This window comes from Globicephala melas, chromosome 19 (assembly GCF_963455315.2).
Source record: "Globicephala melas chromosome 19, mGloMel1.2, whole genome shotgun sequence".
Lineage (NCBI taxonomy): Eukaryota > Metazoa > Chordata > Mammalia > Artiodactyla > Delphinidae > Globicephala > Globicephala melas.
The window spans coordinates 6,717,417-6,738,082 of NC_083332.1; the positions used below are offsets into that span (position 1 = coordinate 6,717,417).

Sequence of the window (20,666 nt, forward strand, 5' to 3'; positions counted from 1 at the left end):
AGCTGCCCACTTATCCACCTGCTCTGTGAACTCGGCCACCTTTTGGTTCCACCCCCAAATGTAGTTCCCCAAGGTCACTTGGCTTATTTTGCTTGTATTCTACGGGCAGCTTGCTTAAAGCCCTCCCTGACTTAGTCTCCAGATGGCTTCCCTGTCCTCCTTTGCATAGACGTTCTGCAGAGATTCCTGGCCTCACTTCCCTGCTTGAGAGACCAGGTTTCCAAGCTCTCCCCTGCCCCCCCAATTTCCCATGGGCCTCTGTTCCTCAGCTGTTAGTTGAAGGGTATAGATGTTGACTAAGGCCAAACATTCCATGATTCTGGGGAGGGAGGAGGGGAGCAAATTCAGAATGGACAGGAAAGGAGGCAAGGATAAAAGGGGAGGGGGAGGGGAGGGGAAGTTTGGACGGCAGCTAGAGGCAGGGGGATGATGGGGGACCTCCCAGCTCAGCCCCAGAAACAGAAGTGAGCCACAGCCGAAGAGCAGCATGCCCGCTATGGCCTGAAGACCCGGCCCAGCTAGCTGGGCCGGGTCCTCTGGCTTCGAGCCTTGTACACTTCGATGAGCAGATCCTTGACGTACTGGATCTCCCGCTCCACCGACTCAGCCCTCTCCCTCAGCTCCCGGTTCCGGGCCTCCAGCCCCTGGCACTCGCCCTCCAGGGCCTCACCCTCTGCACGCTTCCTCTGGCGGTACCTCAGAGCTGCTGACTTGTTCTGGTCTCTCTTCTTTTGCTTGCGGTCCCCTCGGGTGGCGGCAGGATTGGGGTAGGGGGTGGGGCGGGAGGGTTGAGGGGGAGGAGAAGGGGGTTGCTGTGGGGGGCACAGGGGCGCCAACCCCGAGTCCCCCTGCTCGGCCTCACTGCGGCAGTAGATGGCCAGCAAGTCGAGGGTGTCCGGGGCCGGGGTCGGGGGGAGGTCAAAGGTGGGCAGGGGGAGGGGAAGGGAGAGGGCGGGTGCCGGTGCTGGCTGTGTCGGAGGTGGGGAGGATGGTGGGAGGAGTGGGGCATCAAGGAAGTCTTCCATCTGCTCCAGCTCCTTCTTGAGGAGGGAGGCCATAGCTTCCAGGTCAGGTGGGGGTGGGGAAGGTGGGGGGAGGGCACCTGAGGGCAAGGGGGGCTCCAGAGGGAGGAGGGCTGTAAAGTCCACCCTCTCGGTCATCCAGTCGGAGAAGCCGTCGCCTGGAGGATTGGAGAGGGACAGAAAGCTCCTTGAGTTCCTAAGCCTCCACCCAACCAGGTCCCACTCACGACTACTTCATTCGTCCCATTCGTTGAGTAAAACCACCAACCAATCAGTCAACCAACCAATCAAGGAATCATCAAACCAGTCAACAGACCAACAGACCAGCCAACTAACCGACCAATTAGCCAAACAATCAATGAACCAGTCAACCAACCAATGACCCAAACAACAAAACAGTCAACCAGCCATTTCTGCAAACATTCTAACATCCTCTTCACCGATTAGCCTGCATCTGTGGTTTCTTGATTTACCCTCTAGTTTACTCGTAAACGGCAAACTAAATCACACATAAACACACCCAGTTTCATCTTTAATTACTGAAAACCCACTATGTACCAAGCATTTGGGATACACTAATGAATAAAACACTTCCTGCCTCAAGAGCTCTGCCTATGCTGTTTCCTCCACCTGAAAAGCTCTTCCCCTTTTTTTTTTTTTTTTTTTTGCAGTACACGGGCCCAGCCGCTCCACGGCATGTGAGATCTTCCCGGACCGGGGCACGAACCCGTGTCCCCTGCATCGGCAGGCGGACTCTCAACCACTGCACCACCAGGGAAGCCCAGTTCTTCCCTTTTCATGGCTCATTCCTTACCATTCTTTAGGTCTCAGCCAAAATGTTACTGACTTGGAGAGGGTTTCCTGGCTCCCCGCTCTAAACGTGTCCTTGTTGTCATTTTTAAAAAATATATTTATTTATATATTTATTTATTTTTATTTATTTAGTTGCGCCGGGTCTTAGTTGAGGCAGGCAGGCTCCTTAGTTGCAGCATGTGGACTCTTAGTTGCGGCATGCGTGTGGGATCTAGTTCCCTGACCAGGGATCGAACCTGGGCCCCCTGCATTGGGAGTCTTAACCCCTGCGCCACCAGGAAAATTCCCCTTGTCATTTTTAAGCTCAGCTACTAAGTGTTTCCCACTTATCCCCATGCATCATGGTTTAATATGTCTCTTGTCTGTCTCCCCAGTAAAGTGTGAGCTCCAAGAGGGCAGGGATCATGTCAGTCTTGTTTCCAGCTGTATCCCCAGCACCTAAGACAGTGCCTGACTTATTATACATGCTCAATAAATACTTATTGAATGAGTGAAAAGTGAATGAATGAATTCTTCTCCCCTGCCCCCCACAGCCCAGCTCACCCCACCTCCATTCTTTGCCTGCCCTTACCTGCCAGGGGCTCTCCCCCCGCTGGAAGCCCGCCCTCTAGGGCTCCCCCAAGGACCTCATAGGGGCCCAGGGGGGCAGGGGCCAGGGGGAGTTTCCCATAGTCTACGAGCCAGCCCAGCCCGCTAGCTGGGAGCAGGGTCCTGTCCAGCTCCAGCCCCAGGGTCGCCAGGAGTGACATGGCTGCAGCACGGGCGTTGGGCACGGATGGCAATGGAGAAGGCTGCACCAACAAGTGGCAGGAGGCTCTGGCGGTTACTCAGCTGGACGAAGACAGGCACCAAGGCAAAAGCGGAGTACCTACGAGTGTGACACAAAAGTGAGTGGGTCAGGGGCCAGCCTCACCTACTGCCAAAGCCACGGGGAAACCAAGCCATACCCCCAGGGCCCCGGGATTCCTTGCCCTTTCAGAATTCTAAATCTGCCCTTTCTTTCCCCAAATCTGAGCCCCACCCATTCCCAAGGGAATTCTCTTTACGCCCGACTTACTTTTCTTCAGAATTCCCCAGACCCAATCCTTCCAATACAGAAACCTATGGTCTCCCAGGGGAATTTCCTTAAGTCCCTCCCACCTACCGCATAATATTCCGTTTCATTAAAAAAAAACACTCAATCCCTGGAGAATTTTCTTGCAGCCACACCTCTTCCTCTAAAATACATTCTTTAGGCCCCACCTCCTCCCTAGAGTCCATCTCAAATCTCTTCCCAGGGGAATTCCCCCCTGTCCCGCCCCTTCATCAATGTCATCCGTTCGAATCCCACCCTTCCCTTTGAATTTTGCGGTGATTGCCACTGTCCCTCCAAATCCCGCTCCCACGGTTTATTTTAGCTCCACCCCTCCTCGACGATTCCCCAGAGGCCTCGCCTCTTTCTCAGATAGAAACACCATCCCCTCAGCTAACGGTTTTCTTAGTCCCGCCCCTTCTCACCGTGGGTTACCCCCCCCAAGCCCCACCCCCCCGTGACGCCTCTTATCCTAGCTCCATCCCCTTAAACGGGTCGTTTCTAAGTCCCGCCTTCTCCCCTGTCAATCTAAACCAGCCCCCCCCCCCCCCGCTCCCCGGAGGTGCCTGAATGAAACGGAGGGAAGATGTGCTTTGCGCCTGAGCAAAGTGGAGGCGGGCGGGTGGAGGGTGCAGGCGGAGAACAGCTCCTCACTCTCCGCCATCCACACGCGGCTCTCTCGCCGAGGGCTAAAGCGCATGCTCCACCGCCGTAGCGGCCCCATTGCTCCCTCAGGCCTCCGCTCTCCTGGGGGTCAGTGCGCACGTGCGGCTGCTTACTGCCCGCCCTTTGCATAGAAATACTACCGCTGGTGGACAGATGCGCATGAGCAATCGCTCGCAGACTCATTCAGGGCGGGGGGCAACCACCACCCTCTCTGGGAACTAGTGCGCAGGCGCAAACGCACACGTGCTGTCTTTAAACACCAACGTTGTCTGGAAGAACGCACCCTCCCCCCATCGGGCCGAGTGCGCATGCTCGACCGCGCGCGCGAACGACCCGTCTTCCCTCTTCTGCGCCTGCGCGACCGTGATTCCTCAGTCTCGTCTCCCTACGCCCCAGACTCGGTCGTGAGGGCCGCGAGCTTCGAAAGGGCGGGAAAGGCCGTTGGAGAGGGAGAGGCGAGCGGTTACTCACTCCATGGCTGCGCAAAGGAGAGGCGGCGGCGGCCTCGGCTGAAGAAAGAAGGTAGGAACGGAGAGCGCAGGCGCGGTGAGCGCGGAGACTGGCCGCGGGCACAGAGGGGTCGCGGCTACAGAGCCATGGTCGGGGCTACGCGGGCTGAGGTGGCGTCGCGGTAGTGTGAGGAGAAATCATGATCTGAGGCTGGCGAATGAGGTGACCCCGTGGACTGGGGACAGATATACCGGAGGTGGCGCAGCACGGCCTGCCCGGATTCTTCCGCGCCCCGCCCCGCGCGGCCTCAACCGTGAGGCGGGCCTGACCGCCCGCCCTCGGGGATCCCGGGATCCGGCCCCCTCATCCTTCCCACCTCGGGAATTCAGGCCTCTCCTTTCTCTGACCTGTAGATCTAGCCCCGCTTTCCTCCCAGCCTCGGGGGTGCCGACCCTTCTTTCCCTCTGACTCTGGGGTCCGGCTCTCTGCTCCCTCTGGTTTGGTGACTCGGCCCTTCCTCTTCCCTGAGACCCGCACTAGTTCATTTCGCCTTTCTTCTCCCCTGCTTCGCGAATTTCCGGTCAGCCACATGTTGATCTCTTTATCCTTAATTGCCGTCCCACTCGGAGAACACTTCTTGTGGCTTAGAGTCTGGCGTGAGGCACTGAGCACGCTCCGTTCAAATCAGAGACCGGCGAGGGTGGCCTTGGACAAGTAAATTCTCTAGTCTCTCAGATAGGGGATTATTTGTAAAGTAAGGAGAATAATCAAGTGTACCTGGTGGGGTCGTTTGTGAGAAGTAAGTCCATTCCTGTGAAACCCAGATCCCACCTCCTACATGCTCGCTCAGCGTCTTTTATGATCAGTAGGAGGGAACTCTGAGCCCCGCGTCCACTCTTCCGACCCCCGTGGCCGGAGCCCCAGACACTTAACCATGCAACACTTGCTAATAGGTCGTTCTTGTGTTTCCTTCACTCCTCCAAGGTGATTTCCAGCCATCCCTGCCCTCTCCCATTCAAATATGGACGCTCAGCCCCACCTTGGTGCAGGGAGTCGGTCATCGCCCTCAGTCTTATCTTTTCTCCATCCCCTGCCCACCTCTCCTCAGCCCTTATCCTTAGCACTCCTTTCAGGCCCGTTGGTTCATTCTTCTGTCCCTGCCCCTCCCCTAGACTTCCTTTCGAAGGATCCTCTACCTCGGCTGCGCCCCCCCCCCACTAGATCAGTCTTCACACTCTGGCAGAAAGAGGGAGATCTGTACTTGCATCACTAAAAGAGATCGGGCTTCCTAGCCATCCCCTCCCCCTGCACTGGACCCTCCACCAGCCCCAAGTGGATGTGGGTCTTTCCTGTGCAGCAGAAACCCCTCCTTTTCCCACCCTGCATTCATCCACATGCTTATGAGACTGAATCAAGATCCAAAGAAGGTGGGGGACCCTGATCTTGAGAGTTAGCTGGGAGTGAATACACACAGGCTTTTTTTCTTTTCCTTCCAAATGCATGTGCTCTTTTTTTCTCCCGGTTTTATTGAGATATAATTGACATGTAGCACTGTATAAGTTTAAGGTGTACAACATAATGATTTGGCTTACACACCTGGTGAATTGATTACCACAGTAAGTTTAGTGAACATCCATCACCTCCTACAATTCCAACACTAAAGAAATAGAAAAAACACATACGTTTTTCCTTGTGATGAGAACTTTAGGATTTATACTCTTAACAACTTTCATATACAACATATAGCAGAGTTAATTATATTTATCGTATTGTACATTATATCCCTCGTACGGGCTGCTGTTGCGTACAGGAAGTCTTTCTTGGGATCTGACCATGTTTCCTTATGATACTTAACTGTCCACTCTGCCAACTCTTGCCCTATAGGGGCTATGTTATTACCAAGGCAGCACAGAGTAGTGGTTAAGAGCACAGTCTCTGGAGCCAAGTTGTTGGGTTCAAACGCTGAGTACACCCCACTTACTAGCGTACTGGCAATTTCCCTTCCCTGTGCCTCGGTTACCATTAACAGTGCCAGAAAAAAGCATGGAGTTGAGTTAATAGAAACGGACTGAGGTACGTGGCCGTTAATAGTACCTGCTTCTTAGTACTGTTTTGAGGATTAAATGAGTTAATCCAGGTCAAGTGTGCTTAGACTAGTGCCTGGCACACAGTAGGTGCTACATAAGGGGGTTTAATTATTACTTTTATTGAGTTGGATATGTTTTATCTCCATTGCTAAGCAGTAGTGCTTTTAAAGTTCTTCTAAGTAAGAAGGACCGACTTCCACTCCTCAGTGTAGATATTTGAGCGATAGCAGGTGGGATTAGGGGAGTCTGTTGGACAGGCCGCTGGCAGTGAGGGGGCACAATCACTCCCCAGTCTTCTTCGAAAAGACCTTCTAGATTATAACAGGTGGACTAGGTAGAGTATTTTTCTTTAAATAACTTTTTATTTTGGAATAATTGTAGATGTACTGCAAAGACAGTGCAGAGTCCCCTTATACCCGTCTTCCAGTCTCTGTCACTGGACATCTTGCATTACGCTCGCTCGTACACTTGTCACAGCTCAGGAGCCAACATCAGTACGTTCCTATTACCTAGACTCCACCTTGTCTTCTAATTTCACCAGTTGTTCGCTAACGCCCTTCCTTTGTTCCAGGATCCCCTCCAGGATGCCGTCTTACACTTTAGTCGTCCGTCTCTGTAGCCACCTCTGCTCTGCAAAGGCTTTTTAGACTTTCCTTGTCTCTCACAACCCTGACAGTTTTGAAGAGTGCTGGTTGGATATTCTATGGAATGTCCCTCCATTTGGTTTTGTCTCATAGACGGGGATTGTGGGGTTTTGAGAGGACGACCAGGTAGGATATTTTTTAATACCTGGGAATGAACTTAGTGTGGGAATCTTGCTGCTTGTAGATTGCGGCGTTTGCTGACTGAGAAGACCTTGGTCCCCCTGTCCCAGCCCCTTGTGCCTTTTTCTCTCTCCATCTGATGGGTCCCATAGAGTTGAGTTCTGCTGGTGCCAGCTTGCACACTGAGCTCCCAGCCCTTCAGGGCATATTCGAATTTATGGGCGGTGGGTCATCAGTGGTGCCTGTGAGCCCAGGTCTTGGCACCCTGAGCCCTCTCCCCACACCCACCTCTGGACCTGTTGCCCATCCAGGACTCAGATGCCTGGGCCTCCCCCAACTTCACAAAGTCCTCTGGGGTCCAGGTGCCCCAGGCCCTTCAACTCCTGAGCTGGGGTTAGGAGCGTGGGTGGGGCTGCTGGGGACTCTTTTTCAGTGCGGAGGAGCCAGGCTTGGGAAGTGAGGTGGCAATTGCAGCCAGGTTGCATCACCCTGGCTGTTTGACAGGGCGGGGGAGTGGGGGATTCTCTGGGGGCCGCCCTGCGCACCTGGCAACCATTCCTGGTTAGTGAAGCCCTGGATTGGAGAGAGGCTCCAGCACAGCAAGGGAGGGGTTTGGGGAGGGGGAGGGAGAGCAACCTGTGCAGAACCCTGAGAATCAGGCTCAATGCCAAGAACTACCAAGAACAGACTCAGATCACAGAGGCTGACCCGCTCAGCTTGCAGGGGGCAAGGTGTCGTGTACAGTCACACTGCTGGTTAGAGCCTGGGCCTCCGCCATATAGCTTCCAAGGCCCTGCTGGTCCCAGGGAGAGCGTGTCCTCTCTCAGATGTGTGGGGTCCCTGACCCCCAGCTCAGGATGTAGCCTGCTGGGAGGCACCAAGCCTGGACCTTCACCTCGGGTCTGCTGCTGCTCACAATTGCCAAATTCTGTTGATTGTGACCTGACCCTCCCCATCCCCTGTCCCAGAGGAGGCCCTCCTCACCTGTCCTATCGCAGAACCCCGAACTGGTCTCCCAGTCAAGGTGACGGGCCTGCAGTGATGGAAGAGGCACCGAGTTTTCCATCAGATGGACCCAGGTTTCAATCCCAAGCCCATACCACCTAGTCCTGGCCAAGGGTGCACACGAGGCCCTTACTCTGCCTTGGCCTCAGCTGCCTTCTGAAAAGTGGCTCAGATCGCTTCTCAACCTTTTGGCTAAGATCAAGTGAAAAGTGGCTCAGAGCCTTGACTCTGGAGCCAGCCTGCTGGGTTCACATCCCAACACCACTTATTTGACCCTCGGCAAGTGACATCTTCTCTCTGTGATTCAGTTTTCTCATCCATAAAATGGGGATAAGATGACCCACCTCCTAGGATTATTGTGAGGATTAAATAGGTCAATGTATGTAAAATTCCTAGAACAGAGCCTGCCTAATTATGAGCATTAATTATTTCTCTTTAAGGCTTAGGTGCTGAGGGGATTATATGAAATGACGTAGGTAAAGCCCAGCACTTACTAGGAGCTCAAGGTCAACCCATGTTTGTTTCTCTTCGTATTCGTACCCCACTTTGTTCTGCTTTCAGAGCCGCCTCGAAGGCAGATGTCTGTGTGTGTGACTGTTTCCCCGAGCACTTAGAGGGTAAGTCAGGACCCTCCTCATTCCCAAGAATCATTCCTCACAGCCCCCAGCCCTGTGCTGTGGGGCATGCGGGGATCTCAATTCCCCGACCAGGGATCAAACCCGTGGAGTGGAAGCACAGAGTCCCAACTGCTGGGCCACCAGGGAAGTCCCACATCAGTTTATTTTTAAATGAGTTGCTCAGGCACAGAGACTGGGGAATTCAGTCCTGTGGCCTCTGAAGGGGCACTAGGGCAGGTGTCTGCATCATGCAGGCCAGGAGGGCAGAGGTTGGGGGTGGGTGTCTTGGCAAACAAGGGCAGGAAGGCCAAGGCCAGTTCAGCTGGGGAAAGGGCAGTGCAGGGGCCAGGCACACAGAACACAGGTCTGCCACGTGGCCCAGTGGCTCAGAGTCCTCCAGAGTCCCTTCCCTCCCCTTCCTCCTGCTACATCTTCCTCAGCAGAGGCAGCCACAGCTCTCAGAGCCTGGCGAGGCCCCATACTGCTGCACCAGCTCCAGCACCCTCGATGGTCATCTTCTGTTTTCATTTCCTGTGGCCACTGTAACAAATTGCCGCAGACTTAGTGGCTTAAAACAACATGCACTTATTCCCTTTCAGTTCTGGAGACGAGAAGTCTAAAAGGGGTCCTTCTCGAGGCTCTAGGGGAGAATCCATTCCCTGGCCTTTTCCAGCTTCGAGAGGCTGCCTGCATTCCTTGGCTCGTGGCCCCTTCCTTGAATCACTTCTACCTCTGCTTCCATTATCATGTCCCCTATCTCCTCCTTTGATACTCTTGCCCTCCCTCTTATAAAGACCCTTGTGATTATGGTAGGGCACACCCCAAAAATCCAGTATAGTGTCTCCATCTCAAGATCCTTAATTTAACAACATCTGTAAAGTCCCTTTTGCCTATAGGGTAGCGTTCACAGATTCTGAGCACTAGGATGTGGACGTGTTTGGGAGCGTCATCCATCCTGCCACGCCTCCCCTCTCGGGACCTCCGTTTCCTCATCTGGGAGCTAAAGGCTAGCACCAGCCCTGGCATACCCGTCCCTCATATACCCACAGGGAGTGGACAGGGTAAACTGAAGGTAATTGACAGCATGGTGTCCTGGAGCTCAGGACACATCACTTATCACCGTGTGGCCTTCAGCAAGGTGCTGTGCCCCCACGTGCTACATCAGAAGAGCAGGGACAATAGCAGAGGGCAGTGGTGAAGACCAGAGATAACGTATGAAAAGGCCTAGAACGACGCCTGGCTCCGCCAGCGAGCTGTTCCTGCAGGCACGGTGCTGCTCAGGGTCGGCCCATGTGCCCTGCAACAGTGCCGGCCTGGCAGCGCAGAGCTTCGGGTTTCATAGAAGTGAGAAATCCAGACTTCTCCATGAGATCCAAGTTTTAAAAGGTTGGTGAGTCACTCAGAGAAACCTCAACAAACCTCGAGTGTGGATAGGCTGGGGCCGAGGGCCCTCCCTGACCTTTGTGTGCGGTGATTCCTACCCCGCTGCTCCCAACCCCACATCTGTCATCCTCTGCCCAGAGCAGAGAACTAAAGGAACTGAGGACTCCTCGGTGCAGGGCCACACATACCCCTGAGCTGTTCCCCCCACCCCCCGCCAGACTGACCCAGCTTGAAAGGGTGCCGGTCTCACTTAGCTGCCCAGCCTGTGCGCGGTTGGGGAGGGCATTGTTTGTGGGGAGCAGGGAAGGGGGTCTCTAGGGAATCATCCGGGAAGGTTGGGTTCCTGCTGAAGGGGGGCTGGTGTCCTTCATCAGCCATCCATGCCCCCAGGACCACCAGTACATGTAGTCAAACCATTTGGGTTTCTTGCTTGTCGCAGCTGTGGGGCCACCCACCTTGGGGGCCCGTGGGGCATCTCAGGAAGGGGGTGTCAGAGGGGACTTTTAGGGGCTGGGCTGGGTTAGGTGACTGGGGAGGGTTCAGGGAAGAGGGGTTTTGCTCTGGATTGGAGGCCAGCAGGGAGCAGGGGCAAGGCCGTGACCAGCGTCCTTTGTCAGTGGAGCTGACGCTGTGCTTAGTTAAGAAGCAGCTGTCAGCTCTGAGCCAGGAGAGTGATGGTTGGTCATTTTTGTGCTTCGGACAGTGTGTTTCTGTCTGTGTTGAGACGTGTCAAGATCCATCACAATCAGGTGGCCTTGCCTGATGTGTTCTGTTCAGTTGTTTATGCCCAGCAGGAGAGTACAGGGCCACTCTTCCCTTTCTCACAGCAAACCTGCTCCTCGTGCCCGATGGGGGATGGCAGGTGGAGGGCAGCTGCAGCGCAGCCTGTACCCCTGCCTTGAGGTGGGCTTGGATGCACCATACCCCCAGGTTTGCTTGGGCACAAAGGAAAGTAGCAAGGCCTGAATGAACGCAGTTGGCACCCACTGGGATGGCCAGTCGTAGGGGGAGCCAAGGGAGCAAGAGAGAGGGGGTTTGAGGCAGAGGCAGGGGACCATAACAGGAACACCTCACAGGCCTGAGAGGTCCCCCAGGACTGCCCCAGGGGGGACTTTGAGGGCCAGCAGCCAGCAGGGCCCTAGACCTCAGAGCTGTTAGGTTTGTTCAGTAGCCCTTTGCCCTTCTTCTCCTGCCCGCCCCCACCCAGAGCAGGAACAGATTCTGGCGGGGGCCGGGGGGACGCAGGGCAGGAAAGGGCATCTGAGGCCCCCGCTTCACTCCAAGCCGTCAGGAGTCTAGCCTGCAGTGAGGGAAAGCAGACGGCACTGAGTTGGATTTGAGAGTGAAACCTGAACCACTAAACTAGTCTGGAAGGTGACAGAGGTGACCTGGGATGTCATTAGGGAACAGGAAGGGGGTGCTGGACATGGCACGCAATGGGGGGGCGTAGTGGTGAAAAGGGTCACACTGGAGAGGCTCCTGATGCCCCAGCTTAGCTCTGGGGCCAGACAGCCTCGGTCAGTCCTAACCACCGGGGCGACTTTGGGCAAGTTACTGAAGTTCTCTTGGCTTCAGTTTGCTCATCTGTAAAATGGGAACACTGGTAGTTCCTGCCTCTTTGGGTTGTAGTCAGTACAGGTAAAGCACTACAAACAGGGCACAGCACATAATAAATGTCCAGAAGTGTTAGTGTGGTGGTTGATACCCAGGGATAGGTATGGGCTGTGATTGGTTCTAATCTCAGAATCAAAGCCACCCTGCCCCCCACCTCTGGTGGTTTTCACCTGGTTCCCAGAGAAACCATCTCCATGGCAACTGCCTCTGCCACAACCTGGACCTTTGCCTCCCTCCCCCACTGACATCACTGCCTCTCCACTGGGACACTGGTGTTGATTGCAAGAGAGGCTGGGGAGGGAGCACAGGTGTGTGTGGTTCTGTCTTCTCTCTCTCTCTCTCTCTCTCTCTCTCTCTCTCTCTCTCTCTCTCTCTCTCTCTCGGCCCTGGTGCTTTAGCCCCTCACTGAGTCTTGTATCTGTGGTGTATCTGTGCCAAGCTGCATTTCCACTGGAGCCCCTTGTTGGCCTCAGCTGACTGGAGCATTTCAACTACAGTCTCCTCCCCAGCCCATTCTCGATCAGCTGCACTCATCCCCACAAGAAAGTGTGATCCTATCTTTAGAAATAGCTCTGCCCAGCCCCTGCCTTCTCAGCCCCTCCCTGGCATCCCATGCTTGGTTGGTTTGTTTAATGCCTTTATTGAAATACTGCAAAAAAAAAAAAAAAAAAACATGATTCACATCCATTTAGTCAAGTGTACAATTCAGTGATTTTTATACATTCAGAGTTGTGTACTCATTACCACAGTCTAATTTTAGAACATATTTATCACTCCAGAGAGAAACCCCATACCTCTTAGTGGTCATTCTCCATGCTCCCATCCCTCGGCAACCACTAACCTGCTTTCTCTCTCTGTAGATTTGCCTATTCTGGACATTTCATATGAATGGAATCATACAATAGGTGGCCCTTTGTGTCTAGTTTTCTAGGTTCATCTGTTTTGTAGCATATGTCAATACTTTATTCCTTTTTAAAGCTGCATAACATTTCATTTTATCCATTCATCAATTGATGGACGTTTGGGTTGTTTCTACTTTTTGGCTGTTATGGAATATGTGTGTACTAGTTTTGTATGGACAAATGTTTTCATTTCTCTTGGGAGATACCTAGGAGTAGAATTGCTGGATCATTGGATAACTGTGTTTAACCTTTTGAGGAACTGCTGTACTGTTTTCGAAAGTGGCTGCAGTATCTTACATTCCCACTAGCGATGAGGGTTCGAGTTTCTCCACATCCTAACCAACGCTTGGTATTGTCCACCTTTTTTGTTATTGTAATCCTAGTGGCACCAGTAAACTGGTATCTCATTTTGGTTTTGATTTGCATTTCCCGACAGCTAACAGTGCTTTTCCCATGCTTATCACCCATTTGTGTATCTTCTTTGGCATCTTGTGGTTTTCACACAGGGCATTTAACACTGTTCTTCAAGGCAGCCCTTGCCCATCTGAGCTTTTGCCTGGAATGAGCCATTGCTCTAACCCCTTCCCACCTTGACTAACTCCTCCACATCCTTCAAAACAGGCTTAAACATCCCTTCCTTCTCTAGGACAGTGTCCTTGCCCCTCCCCTGGGCTTCCAGTAGGGTCTAACCAAAGCTCTTTTCACAGTGTCTACCTGTTGTCCAACAATTTATCTCTTTGTTACCCTCAGTAAACTCTGAATTATTTAAGGGCAGGAACCTTGTCATATCCTGACTTTGACATTTATGTTGACATTGAGCAAGTTACTTAACTCTAAAAGGGAGATGCTAATGGTACCTACCCTGTGGTAGAAGCAGTGAGAACTAAACCAGTTAGTACATGGAAAGCATGTAGAATAGTACCTGGCACAAAGCAACCTGGATCTGTTTATTGGGTTAACAAGCATTTGCTGAGTGCCCCCAGTGACCAGCAACTGTCACAGATACTGGGGTACAGCAGTGGAGATCACGGACCAAAATCCTGCCCTTCATGGAACTGTTGTTCTAATGGGGAGACAGACAACAAACGAGGTCTGTAAATGGAATATATTGTATTTCAGATGATGCTGGGTCCTAAGGATAGCTGGGGAAGACCTCACTGAGTAGGTGACATTTTAGCAAAGACCTGAAGGAGGTAAGGGAGTGAGCTATGGGGCCATCAGAGTGTTCCAGAGAGAGAAAACAGCAAGTGCAAAGACCCTGAGACAGGAGTGCTTTAGGCGTGTGTGCAGAACAGCAGGAAGGCCTGTAGGGCTGGAGTGGAGTGATGGAGGCAAAGGGTGGTTAGAGATGGGGGCATCTTTTGGCTGTTGGGAATAATGCTGCTGTGAATGTTTGTGCACAAGTTTTTGTCTGACTACCTGTTTTCAATTCTGGTAGCTTTTCCTTCATCACATTTATAACACTGGGTTTTTGAGGACGGGTGGCCATGCCATATTGTCTTTGTTTGCCCAGCCCAAGGCCTGTCCTGTCCTAAGTCTCAGTGGATGTTTGTTGACTGAATGAATGAGGTATGTTTGTGAATTACCCAACACGTGCTGGCATACAGTGGCGCTGAATGGTTGGTGCTTTTATCATTATTTTTTTTTAATGCAGTTCATATATCAGGTTGGCAATACTTTCCTAATTTCAGGTGCTGGCAGGTTGTAGGGAAATGGTTGTCTCAGGCACCACCAGTTAGAATAAAAGCACATACAGGCAAGTTGGAGGGCAGTTTGTTTGTCCCTAGCAAAACCAGAATGCAAGTACCTGTGGCCAGCAGTTCTTCTGGGATCTGCCCTGGAAGAGTGTCTGTGCCTGTGCCCGAGAAAGCATGAGTGAGTATGCTTGTTGCAGTATTGTTTATAATAAAGAAAAAATCAGGAGCATTCTAAATGTCCGTCAGTAGAGGCACGGATAAATAAAATGTGGTCTAGTCACACTGCGAACTGGTTTACAGCAGCTAGAAGGAGAGGGAAACCTGTTGGAAACGCTACAAATTGTGGAGTGACACATGCAGTGTGATCCCCTGTGTAGTAGAGAAAACATATGTATAAAGTCATTTCCTCTGGCTATGAACGTACGCATGAGCACGTAGATAACAGATACACAGCGACTTTTAACCGGGCTACCTCATGGGTGTGGGGACCAGGATCAAGGATAGTGATCAGGGGGTGCTTAGCTTTGTTGGTGGTGGCCAAAACAATATTTTAAAGAGAGGACTGATGTATTGATTGTGTAGTTAAAATTTAAATGTTAAAAATGCAGTTGGGGGACTTCCTTGGTGGTCCAGTGGGAAAGACTCTGCTGCGCTTTCACTGCAGGGGGCACGGGTTCCATCCCTGGTCAGAGAACTAAGATCCCACATGCAGCACGGCCACACACACACACACACAAAATGCGGTTAGGTAGAGGGGGAAAAAATATCTTTCAGCACAAGAGAAGGAAACAAAACAGTTTTTGGCAAAAAACGTAAGGGATCCAGTACCTGAGTAATCCTCAGAGCTTGTCCAGTCCTATTATTTTATATTAAGAGTGGTTCTAGAATCTTCCTTAAAAATCTACTCCTCTGGTTGTTTCCTGACTTTTCCACACACGTCTAACCTGATTCGTTTTCCCCATGGGGAAATTTGCTGTTTGTCCCACCACCTGAGCTCCTTCAGGTGCAGGTTTGGGCCTCAGGAGTGAGAAGGAGAATGTAATTGGTCGTTAGCCGTGAGGTGAGTTCTTGGGGTAGAGAGAGTATTTTCCAGTGAAGGAAGGAAGAAGAGGGATGGCTGAGAACCTCTGAGTCCAAGAAATATTTAGGTACTAGCTGGAGGCAACCCCGAGGAGCAAACAGCTGAGGGGTGCAAGGCAGTTCCCCTGTGAGAGTATTTCCTCCTCCATCCAATGAGGACAATAAGCGTACTTAAAATGACTTCTACAGTATAGTCAGTGAAGAAAGAAGAGTGCAGAATAGTGCTTCTGGCACATGCAGCCTTTTGTGTACAACGGGGAGATTGCAAACGGCATTTACTTAAACGCATTGAAAAAAAAAAAAAAAAAACTCTGGAAAGGGACTTCCCCGGTGGCACAGTGGTTAAGAATCCGCCTGCCAGTGCAGGGGACACGGGTTCAAGCCCTGGTCTGGGAAGATCCCACAGGCCGCGGAGCTACTAAGCCCACGTGCCACAGCTACTGAGCCTGCGCTCTAGAGGCTGCGAGCCACAACTACTGAGCCTGTGCGCCTAGAGCCCTTGCTCTGCAACAAGAGAAGCCACAGCAATGAGAAGCCCACGCACCGCAACGGAGAGTAGTCCCAGCTCACTGCAACTAGAGAAAACCCACGCGCAGCAATGAAGACCCAACACAGCCAAAAAATAAATAAATTTATTTATTTATTTATTTTTAAAAAGAAAAAAAGAAAATCTCTGGAAAGCGGCACAAGAAACTTAAAAGCTTGTCTCCAGTTTAAGAAAGATAGCTGTGCGGAGCAGGGGAGGATCACAGAGACCGTGGAATTCCCTCTTGTACCTTTGGAACATAGAACCATGTGAACAAACTATCTTTTCACAAAAAGAATTTAATTTTCATTTTAAAAAATGACCAGTATGTCATTGGGTGGGTTGGGAAATAGAACACGTGTGACACTGTCTCTTGGGCAGTTAGTATGCAGGGACATTTAGGGATCAGTTCATGTGACCAGGACAGGCAGTGAGGCTTTCCATATCCTTTCCCCTCCCCACAGCAGACAGACAGACACGCCTCCTGTTTGTCCAGACAGGTCTCTAATGCTTAACATGGGTTCGTTATATTGATACCTGGGAAGGTGAGAAGCCTGCAGTGTGCCCGTCCACAGGGAGGAACAGGCCCGAGGAAATTAGGACAAGAACCCCAGGCAGCTTAAGGAGGTGAGAGGGCAGTTGAAAACTGCATCTACCTGGTCTCTGTCCCACCCTCCCAGTTGGGGATGCCTTGTGCTGTGGGAGAGAGATGGCCTTTACATGGACGGGAGCACTGAGGTTTCCCTGCTGCAGACTGGCTTAGAAAAGCCTCTCTGCCCCTCTCTGGGGCTCCGTTTCCTGCACCTGGGGTTGGCCGGGCCCACCAGGCAGGGTAGTTGTGTAAGAGCCAGACCGAGTGGCCCAGGTCACCACCAGCCCCCGCCAGGCGACTGCTGGCGTCTTGCCCCACCCCACCTCCCAGCAACCTGGGCGAGTCTTTCAAAACGTAAATCAGATCATGGAACTTCAGAACTCTATCGTGGCTTCACACCGCACACTGGTCTGGCCACACTGGCCTCCTCGCTGCTCTGGAGCCTGAGACTCTGCCTTGTCTAAGGTCTGGTTGGCAAGCTGCTCGTCGCTGATCAGCTGATTTCCATTCTTTTTTTTTTTGCGGTACGCGGGCCTCTCACTCTTGTGGCCTCTCCCGTTGAGGTGCACAGGCTCTGGACACGCAGGCTCAGCAGACATGGCTCACGGGCCCAGCCGCTCTGGCGGCATGTGGGACCCCGGACCGGGGCACGAACCCGTGTCCCCTGCATCGGCAGGCGGACTCTCAACCCCTGCACCACCAGGGAAGCCCTGATTTCCATTCTTGAAGGGCAGGCTCTCTGGGCTTATCCGTTCCCTGAGGTTTAGAGGGGTTTTCTTTGACTCAAAGGAGAGTAGGGGATCCTATTCAAGAGAGATTTAAGAAGCAAGAGTCAGGGTCTCACATGTTGGTGAGACAACCTAGAGGAGATGATGGTGGGGGGCAGGGGACAGGGAGTTCCTGCACTGACACAGCAAAGGTACCGGCTGGGCCGGGCCAGGATGGGCCTTTGAGCCTCAACGGGCATCACATTTCCCCAGGCAGGGCCGCGTTCAGCAGCGCTGGGCTGGGCTGATGACGACCAGGGGCAGCGGTTCCCTCAGTCTCTGATTTCCTGCCTTGTCTCTCCCATGTCTTCTCCCCTCCTCTGGTCTCTCTGAGCCCGTGGCCACACTTCCTCCAAGTCTTAAATAAATAGCTAATTCCAAAGGGAAAACGTAGTTGGTACAGACAGCTCCTGTCCTTCCTGGGTACTGTCTGGGCTCAGCGTTGTTGGCAGCCACCAGGTGGCTGTGGGCAGAATGCTGGGAGCGGTTGCTCCCGTCACTTCCCAGAACCGCATTAATAAGTTAACATTTCCTGGGTCCCGAGAATACACCAGACATGGTGCTAAGTGCTTGACAGGGATTAGACCATTTTATCTTCACAGAGACCGTATGATTCTGGAGCCGTCATCCCCTTTTTTCAGATGAGGAAACTGAGGCCCGGGGAATGAATTTAGAACTAAGATCCCAGGGCTAGGAGTGGAGGAGTGGGCGCTCGGGCTGACAGGCTGCAGCGCCCACTTCTCGTTGCTGGGCTGTGTCCTGCCGGGCGACTGGCAGAAGAGGTTGGGCAAAGTCCTCTGTCCGCAGAGCTCACGGAAGTGCATGGGCTGGACTTCTCGTGACCGCTGCAGGCCTGCTGCCCTCCTCCCGGCCCATCAGTAGACTAGACAGACCTGGGCCCCATTAAGGAGCTGTGGGACATGGAGTCCTTTGGCTGGACTCGTTGCTGCCCCAAATGAAACAGTTTCTGTTATGAAGGAAGCGGGTGGATGTGGGGCAGCTGCCTCTGCCCCGGGGGATGAGCCTCGTGGTGGGAGAGTCACTTCTGAGGTGAGAAGGTGAAGGGCCGTGGTGGGGATGGGAGGGAAGCGGGGTCCCGGCTTTGTGTCCGGTGGGTGGACTGGCTGCCAGTCTGCTTCTGTGACCCGGCCCTCGACCCCACTCCCCGTCAGCCTGCTGCTCCAGCCGTAGCTGTGCAGAAGCTGCCCTGGAGGTGTGTCACTCCCTCGGCTGCTCAGCCACATGTCTGCCCAGGGCACCCCACTCCTCCATTAAGACTTAATTCTGACATCTCCCCCTCCGCTGCCCCAGAAGGAGCTCGATTCCTTTCTTGGGACTAGTGTTCGCTGCTGTGTGACCTTGAAGAAGTCACATTAACTCTCTGAGCTTGTTTCCCATCCAGGAAGGGTTTAGTGTGCTGCTTGCTCCCTAGTGCTCCTGGCCGGGTACCGCTTACATAGGTGGCACTCAGTAAATGTAGTTAGTATTGGTTCTCAGGCCGTCGGTCAGCCACAGATATTTATTGGGCGCCTGCTGCATGCCAGGCACTGCTCTGCGTGCTGGGGGTACAGCCATTAACAAAACAGGGAAGTCCTGCCCTGTGGGGCTGACACCATCACAACCACAAGCCCTCCTTGGTGTTCCCAGGCCACCCTGTCCCTCCCGTCCGTCATACACGGCCTGTTTTTGCTGGGTGTCACACACATCCACACTCCGATGAGGTCACCCCAGTGGCTGGGGATGTCTGGATTTTCAGGATCACAGCTGTTCTTTCCCCAGTAGCTCCGCAGCTGCTAGGGTCCTGCGATCACGCCCCGACGCACAGAGGCAGGCCTGCCCTGGCCCCGTCACCCCTCACTCCTGCCCCTTTCTCAACCCCAACTCCAGGATGTGTTTCCCATCCATTTCTCTGTATTGAGTTCCGTCCTGTTCTTTCTTTGTCCCCCACCCCTGTATTAGTTTCCTATTGCTGTTGTAACAGGTTACCACGAACTTAGCCGTTTAAGACAACACAAATATTTCCTCTTACAGTTCTGGAGGTCAGAAGTCTGAAATGGGTGCACAGGGCTGTGTTCCTTCTGGACACTGGGGGAGACTCTGGGTTTTTCCTTTTCCAGCTCCTAGAGGCCACCTGCTTTCCTTGGCTCATGGCCCCTTCCTCTGTCTTCAGAGCAGCAGTGTAGCAGCTCTCGGAACGTTCTTCCATGGTCACGGTCCCTCTGGCTGTCCTCTTCTGCCTCCTGATTCCAATAAGAACCCTCGTGATTACATTGAAAGCCCGTGCAGATAATCCAGGATCATTTCCCCATCTCAGGATCCTTAATCACATCTGTGAAGTCCCTTTTTGCCATGTGAGGTCACATATTCACAGGTTCTGCGATTACGGTGTGGACATGTCTTAGGGCTGTTATTCTGTCCACCACACACAACCCCTCCCCCATACCCTTCTTAATCTTTCTTTTCCTCTTGGTCCAAGGCTGAGGTCCCCCCATATTCATTCCCAAACACCCCTGTTCCTGGTGTCTAAGAAAAGGGGCTGTGGTAGGGAGGGAGGGAAAGGAGAGCCCAGGGCTCAGTAACAGTGCCGCCTGCCTGCCTCCTGCTGTCCTGGTCCCACCCCAGGACTTTGTTCTGGCTCCTCCCTCTGGTCTCAGATGCACTTCCCTCTGGCGGCCTCTGTTAATCCCCTCACCCCTGTGCGGCATCCCCTCTTCCCCTTCCCTTGCCCCACTTGGTCTTTTCTCCGTGACGCTGAGCCTCTTCTAACATGCCACGTAATTTCTCTGTTGTGTCTTGTTTTCCTGTCTGTCTCCCCCGCTGGAATGTAGCTCCACGAGAGCAGAGACTCCTCTGTCTCATCTACAGCCGTATTTTCGGGGCCTTGAATAGCGTCTGTACATAGCAGGTGATCAAAAATACCTGTTGGGGCTTCCCTGGTGGCGCAGTGGTTGAGAGTCCGCCTGCCGATGCAGGGGACGCGGGTTCGTGCCCCGGTCCGGGATGATCCCCCATGCCGCGTAGCGGCTGGGCCCGTGAGCCGCGTCCGGAGCCTGTGCTCCGCAATGGGAGAGGCCACAACAGTGAGAGGCCCGCATACCGCAAAAAAAACAAACAAAAAAAACCAGTTGTATGAATGATGTTGTACTGCAAAGAATTTGTGTGCTCTCTGTGACTCCCCCCTCGGGGGACGGACCATTTTTCCTCTCTGTGTTGTCATCACTGTACACACGGTAGGGCTGAGTAAATGCTAGAGTAAAGTAGATGAAGTTCAGGTTTGGAGAGTCAGAAAACTAAAGGTTGGTGGACCTGAGCGAAGGTGGAGGTGATGGCAGAGAACCCTGGTCCTTGAAGCTGGGGGTGAGTTGTGTCTGTAGGTGGGAATCCCAGGCGCCCCGGGGCCATGCAGGTGGCCGGATGTGGTTTGGAAAATGAGAGCAAATGCGGGGCTGGTGGCTCTGCCAGTAACACCCTCAGTGATCTCAAGGCAGCCCCTTTCACTCGGGGCCTGGGTCCTACGTGGACCAACTACCCCGGCCGCGGCTGCCCAGTTCCGAGCAGCTGGCCCGGGCACACCCTCCCCTCTTCCCAGGAAAAGGCACCACTTCAGTT

At 53.1% G+C, this 20,666-nt stretch overlaps 4 protein-coding genes across 8 annotated transcripts in view; 3 read left to right on the forward strand and 1 right to left on the reverse strand.

Moving 5' to 3' along the window:
- VRK3 (VRK serine/threonine kinase 3) overlaps positions 1 to 2,301 on the forward strand; it is a 70,092-nt gene extending 67,791 nt beyond the window's left edge. The window contains exon 15 of one of the 2 annotated variants that reach the window (XM_060289710.1): positions 1,694 to 2,301. In XM_060289710.1, coding sequence (XP_060145693.1) covers positions 1,694 to 1,983 — 290 coding nt within the window. In that variant the 3' untranslated portion in view covers positions 1,984 to 2,301. The remainder of the gene's footprint in view (positions 1 to 1,693) is intronic. The other variant, XM_060289711.2, reaches the window with a different exon arrangement.
- Positions 1 to 4,288, reverse strand: ATF5 (activating transcription factor 5). Of its 4 annotated transcripts, none has more exons than XM_070044281.1 (3): positions 4,045 to 4,288; positions 2,407 to 2,703; positions 1 to 1,180 (listed from the first exon to the last, which is right to left on the reverse strand). In XM_070044281.1, exons 2-3 carry the CDS (start codon positions 2,582 to 2,584, stop codon positions 519 to 521), a joined length of 840 nt encoding a protein of 279 aa, XP_069900382.1. In that variant the 5' UTR covers positions 2,585 to 2,703; positions 4,045 to 4,288; the 3' UTR covers positions 1 to 518. The 4 variants fall into 4 exon arrangements, with proteins under 4 accessions (XP_069900382.1, XP_060145706.1, XP_060145705.1 ...); XM_060289723.1 differs by lacking the exon at positions 4,045 to 4,288 and adding an exon at positions 3,714 to 3,791; XM_060289722.1 differs by lacking the exon at positions 4,045 to 4,288 and adding an exon at positions 3,562 to 3,705.
- The window catches only part of IL4I1 (interleukin 4 induced 1), a 50,224-nt gene continuing 33,424 nt past the window's right edge, over positions 3,867 to 20,666 (forward strand). The window contains exon 1 of the mRNA XM_060289696.1: positions 3,867 to 4,095. Coding sequence (XP_060145679.1) covers positions 3,882 to 4,095 — 214 coding nt within the window. The 5' untranslated portion in view covers positions 3,867 to 3,881. The remainder of the gene's footprint in view (positions 4,096 to 20,666) is intronic.
- The window catches only part of NUP62 (nucleoporin 62), a 25,131-nt gene continuing 8,421 nt past the window's right edge, over positions 3,957 to 20,666 (forward strand). The window contains exon 1 of the mRNA XM_030849908.2: positions 3,957 to 4,095. The gene's annotated coding sequence lies outside the window, so the exon portion shown is untranslated. The remainder of the gene's footprint in view (positions 4,096 to 20,666) is intronic.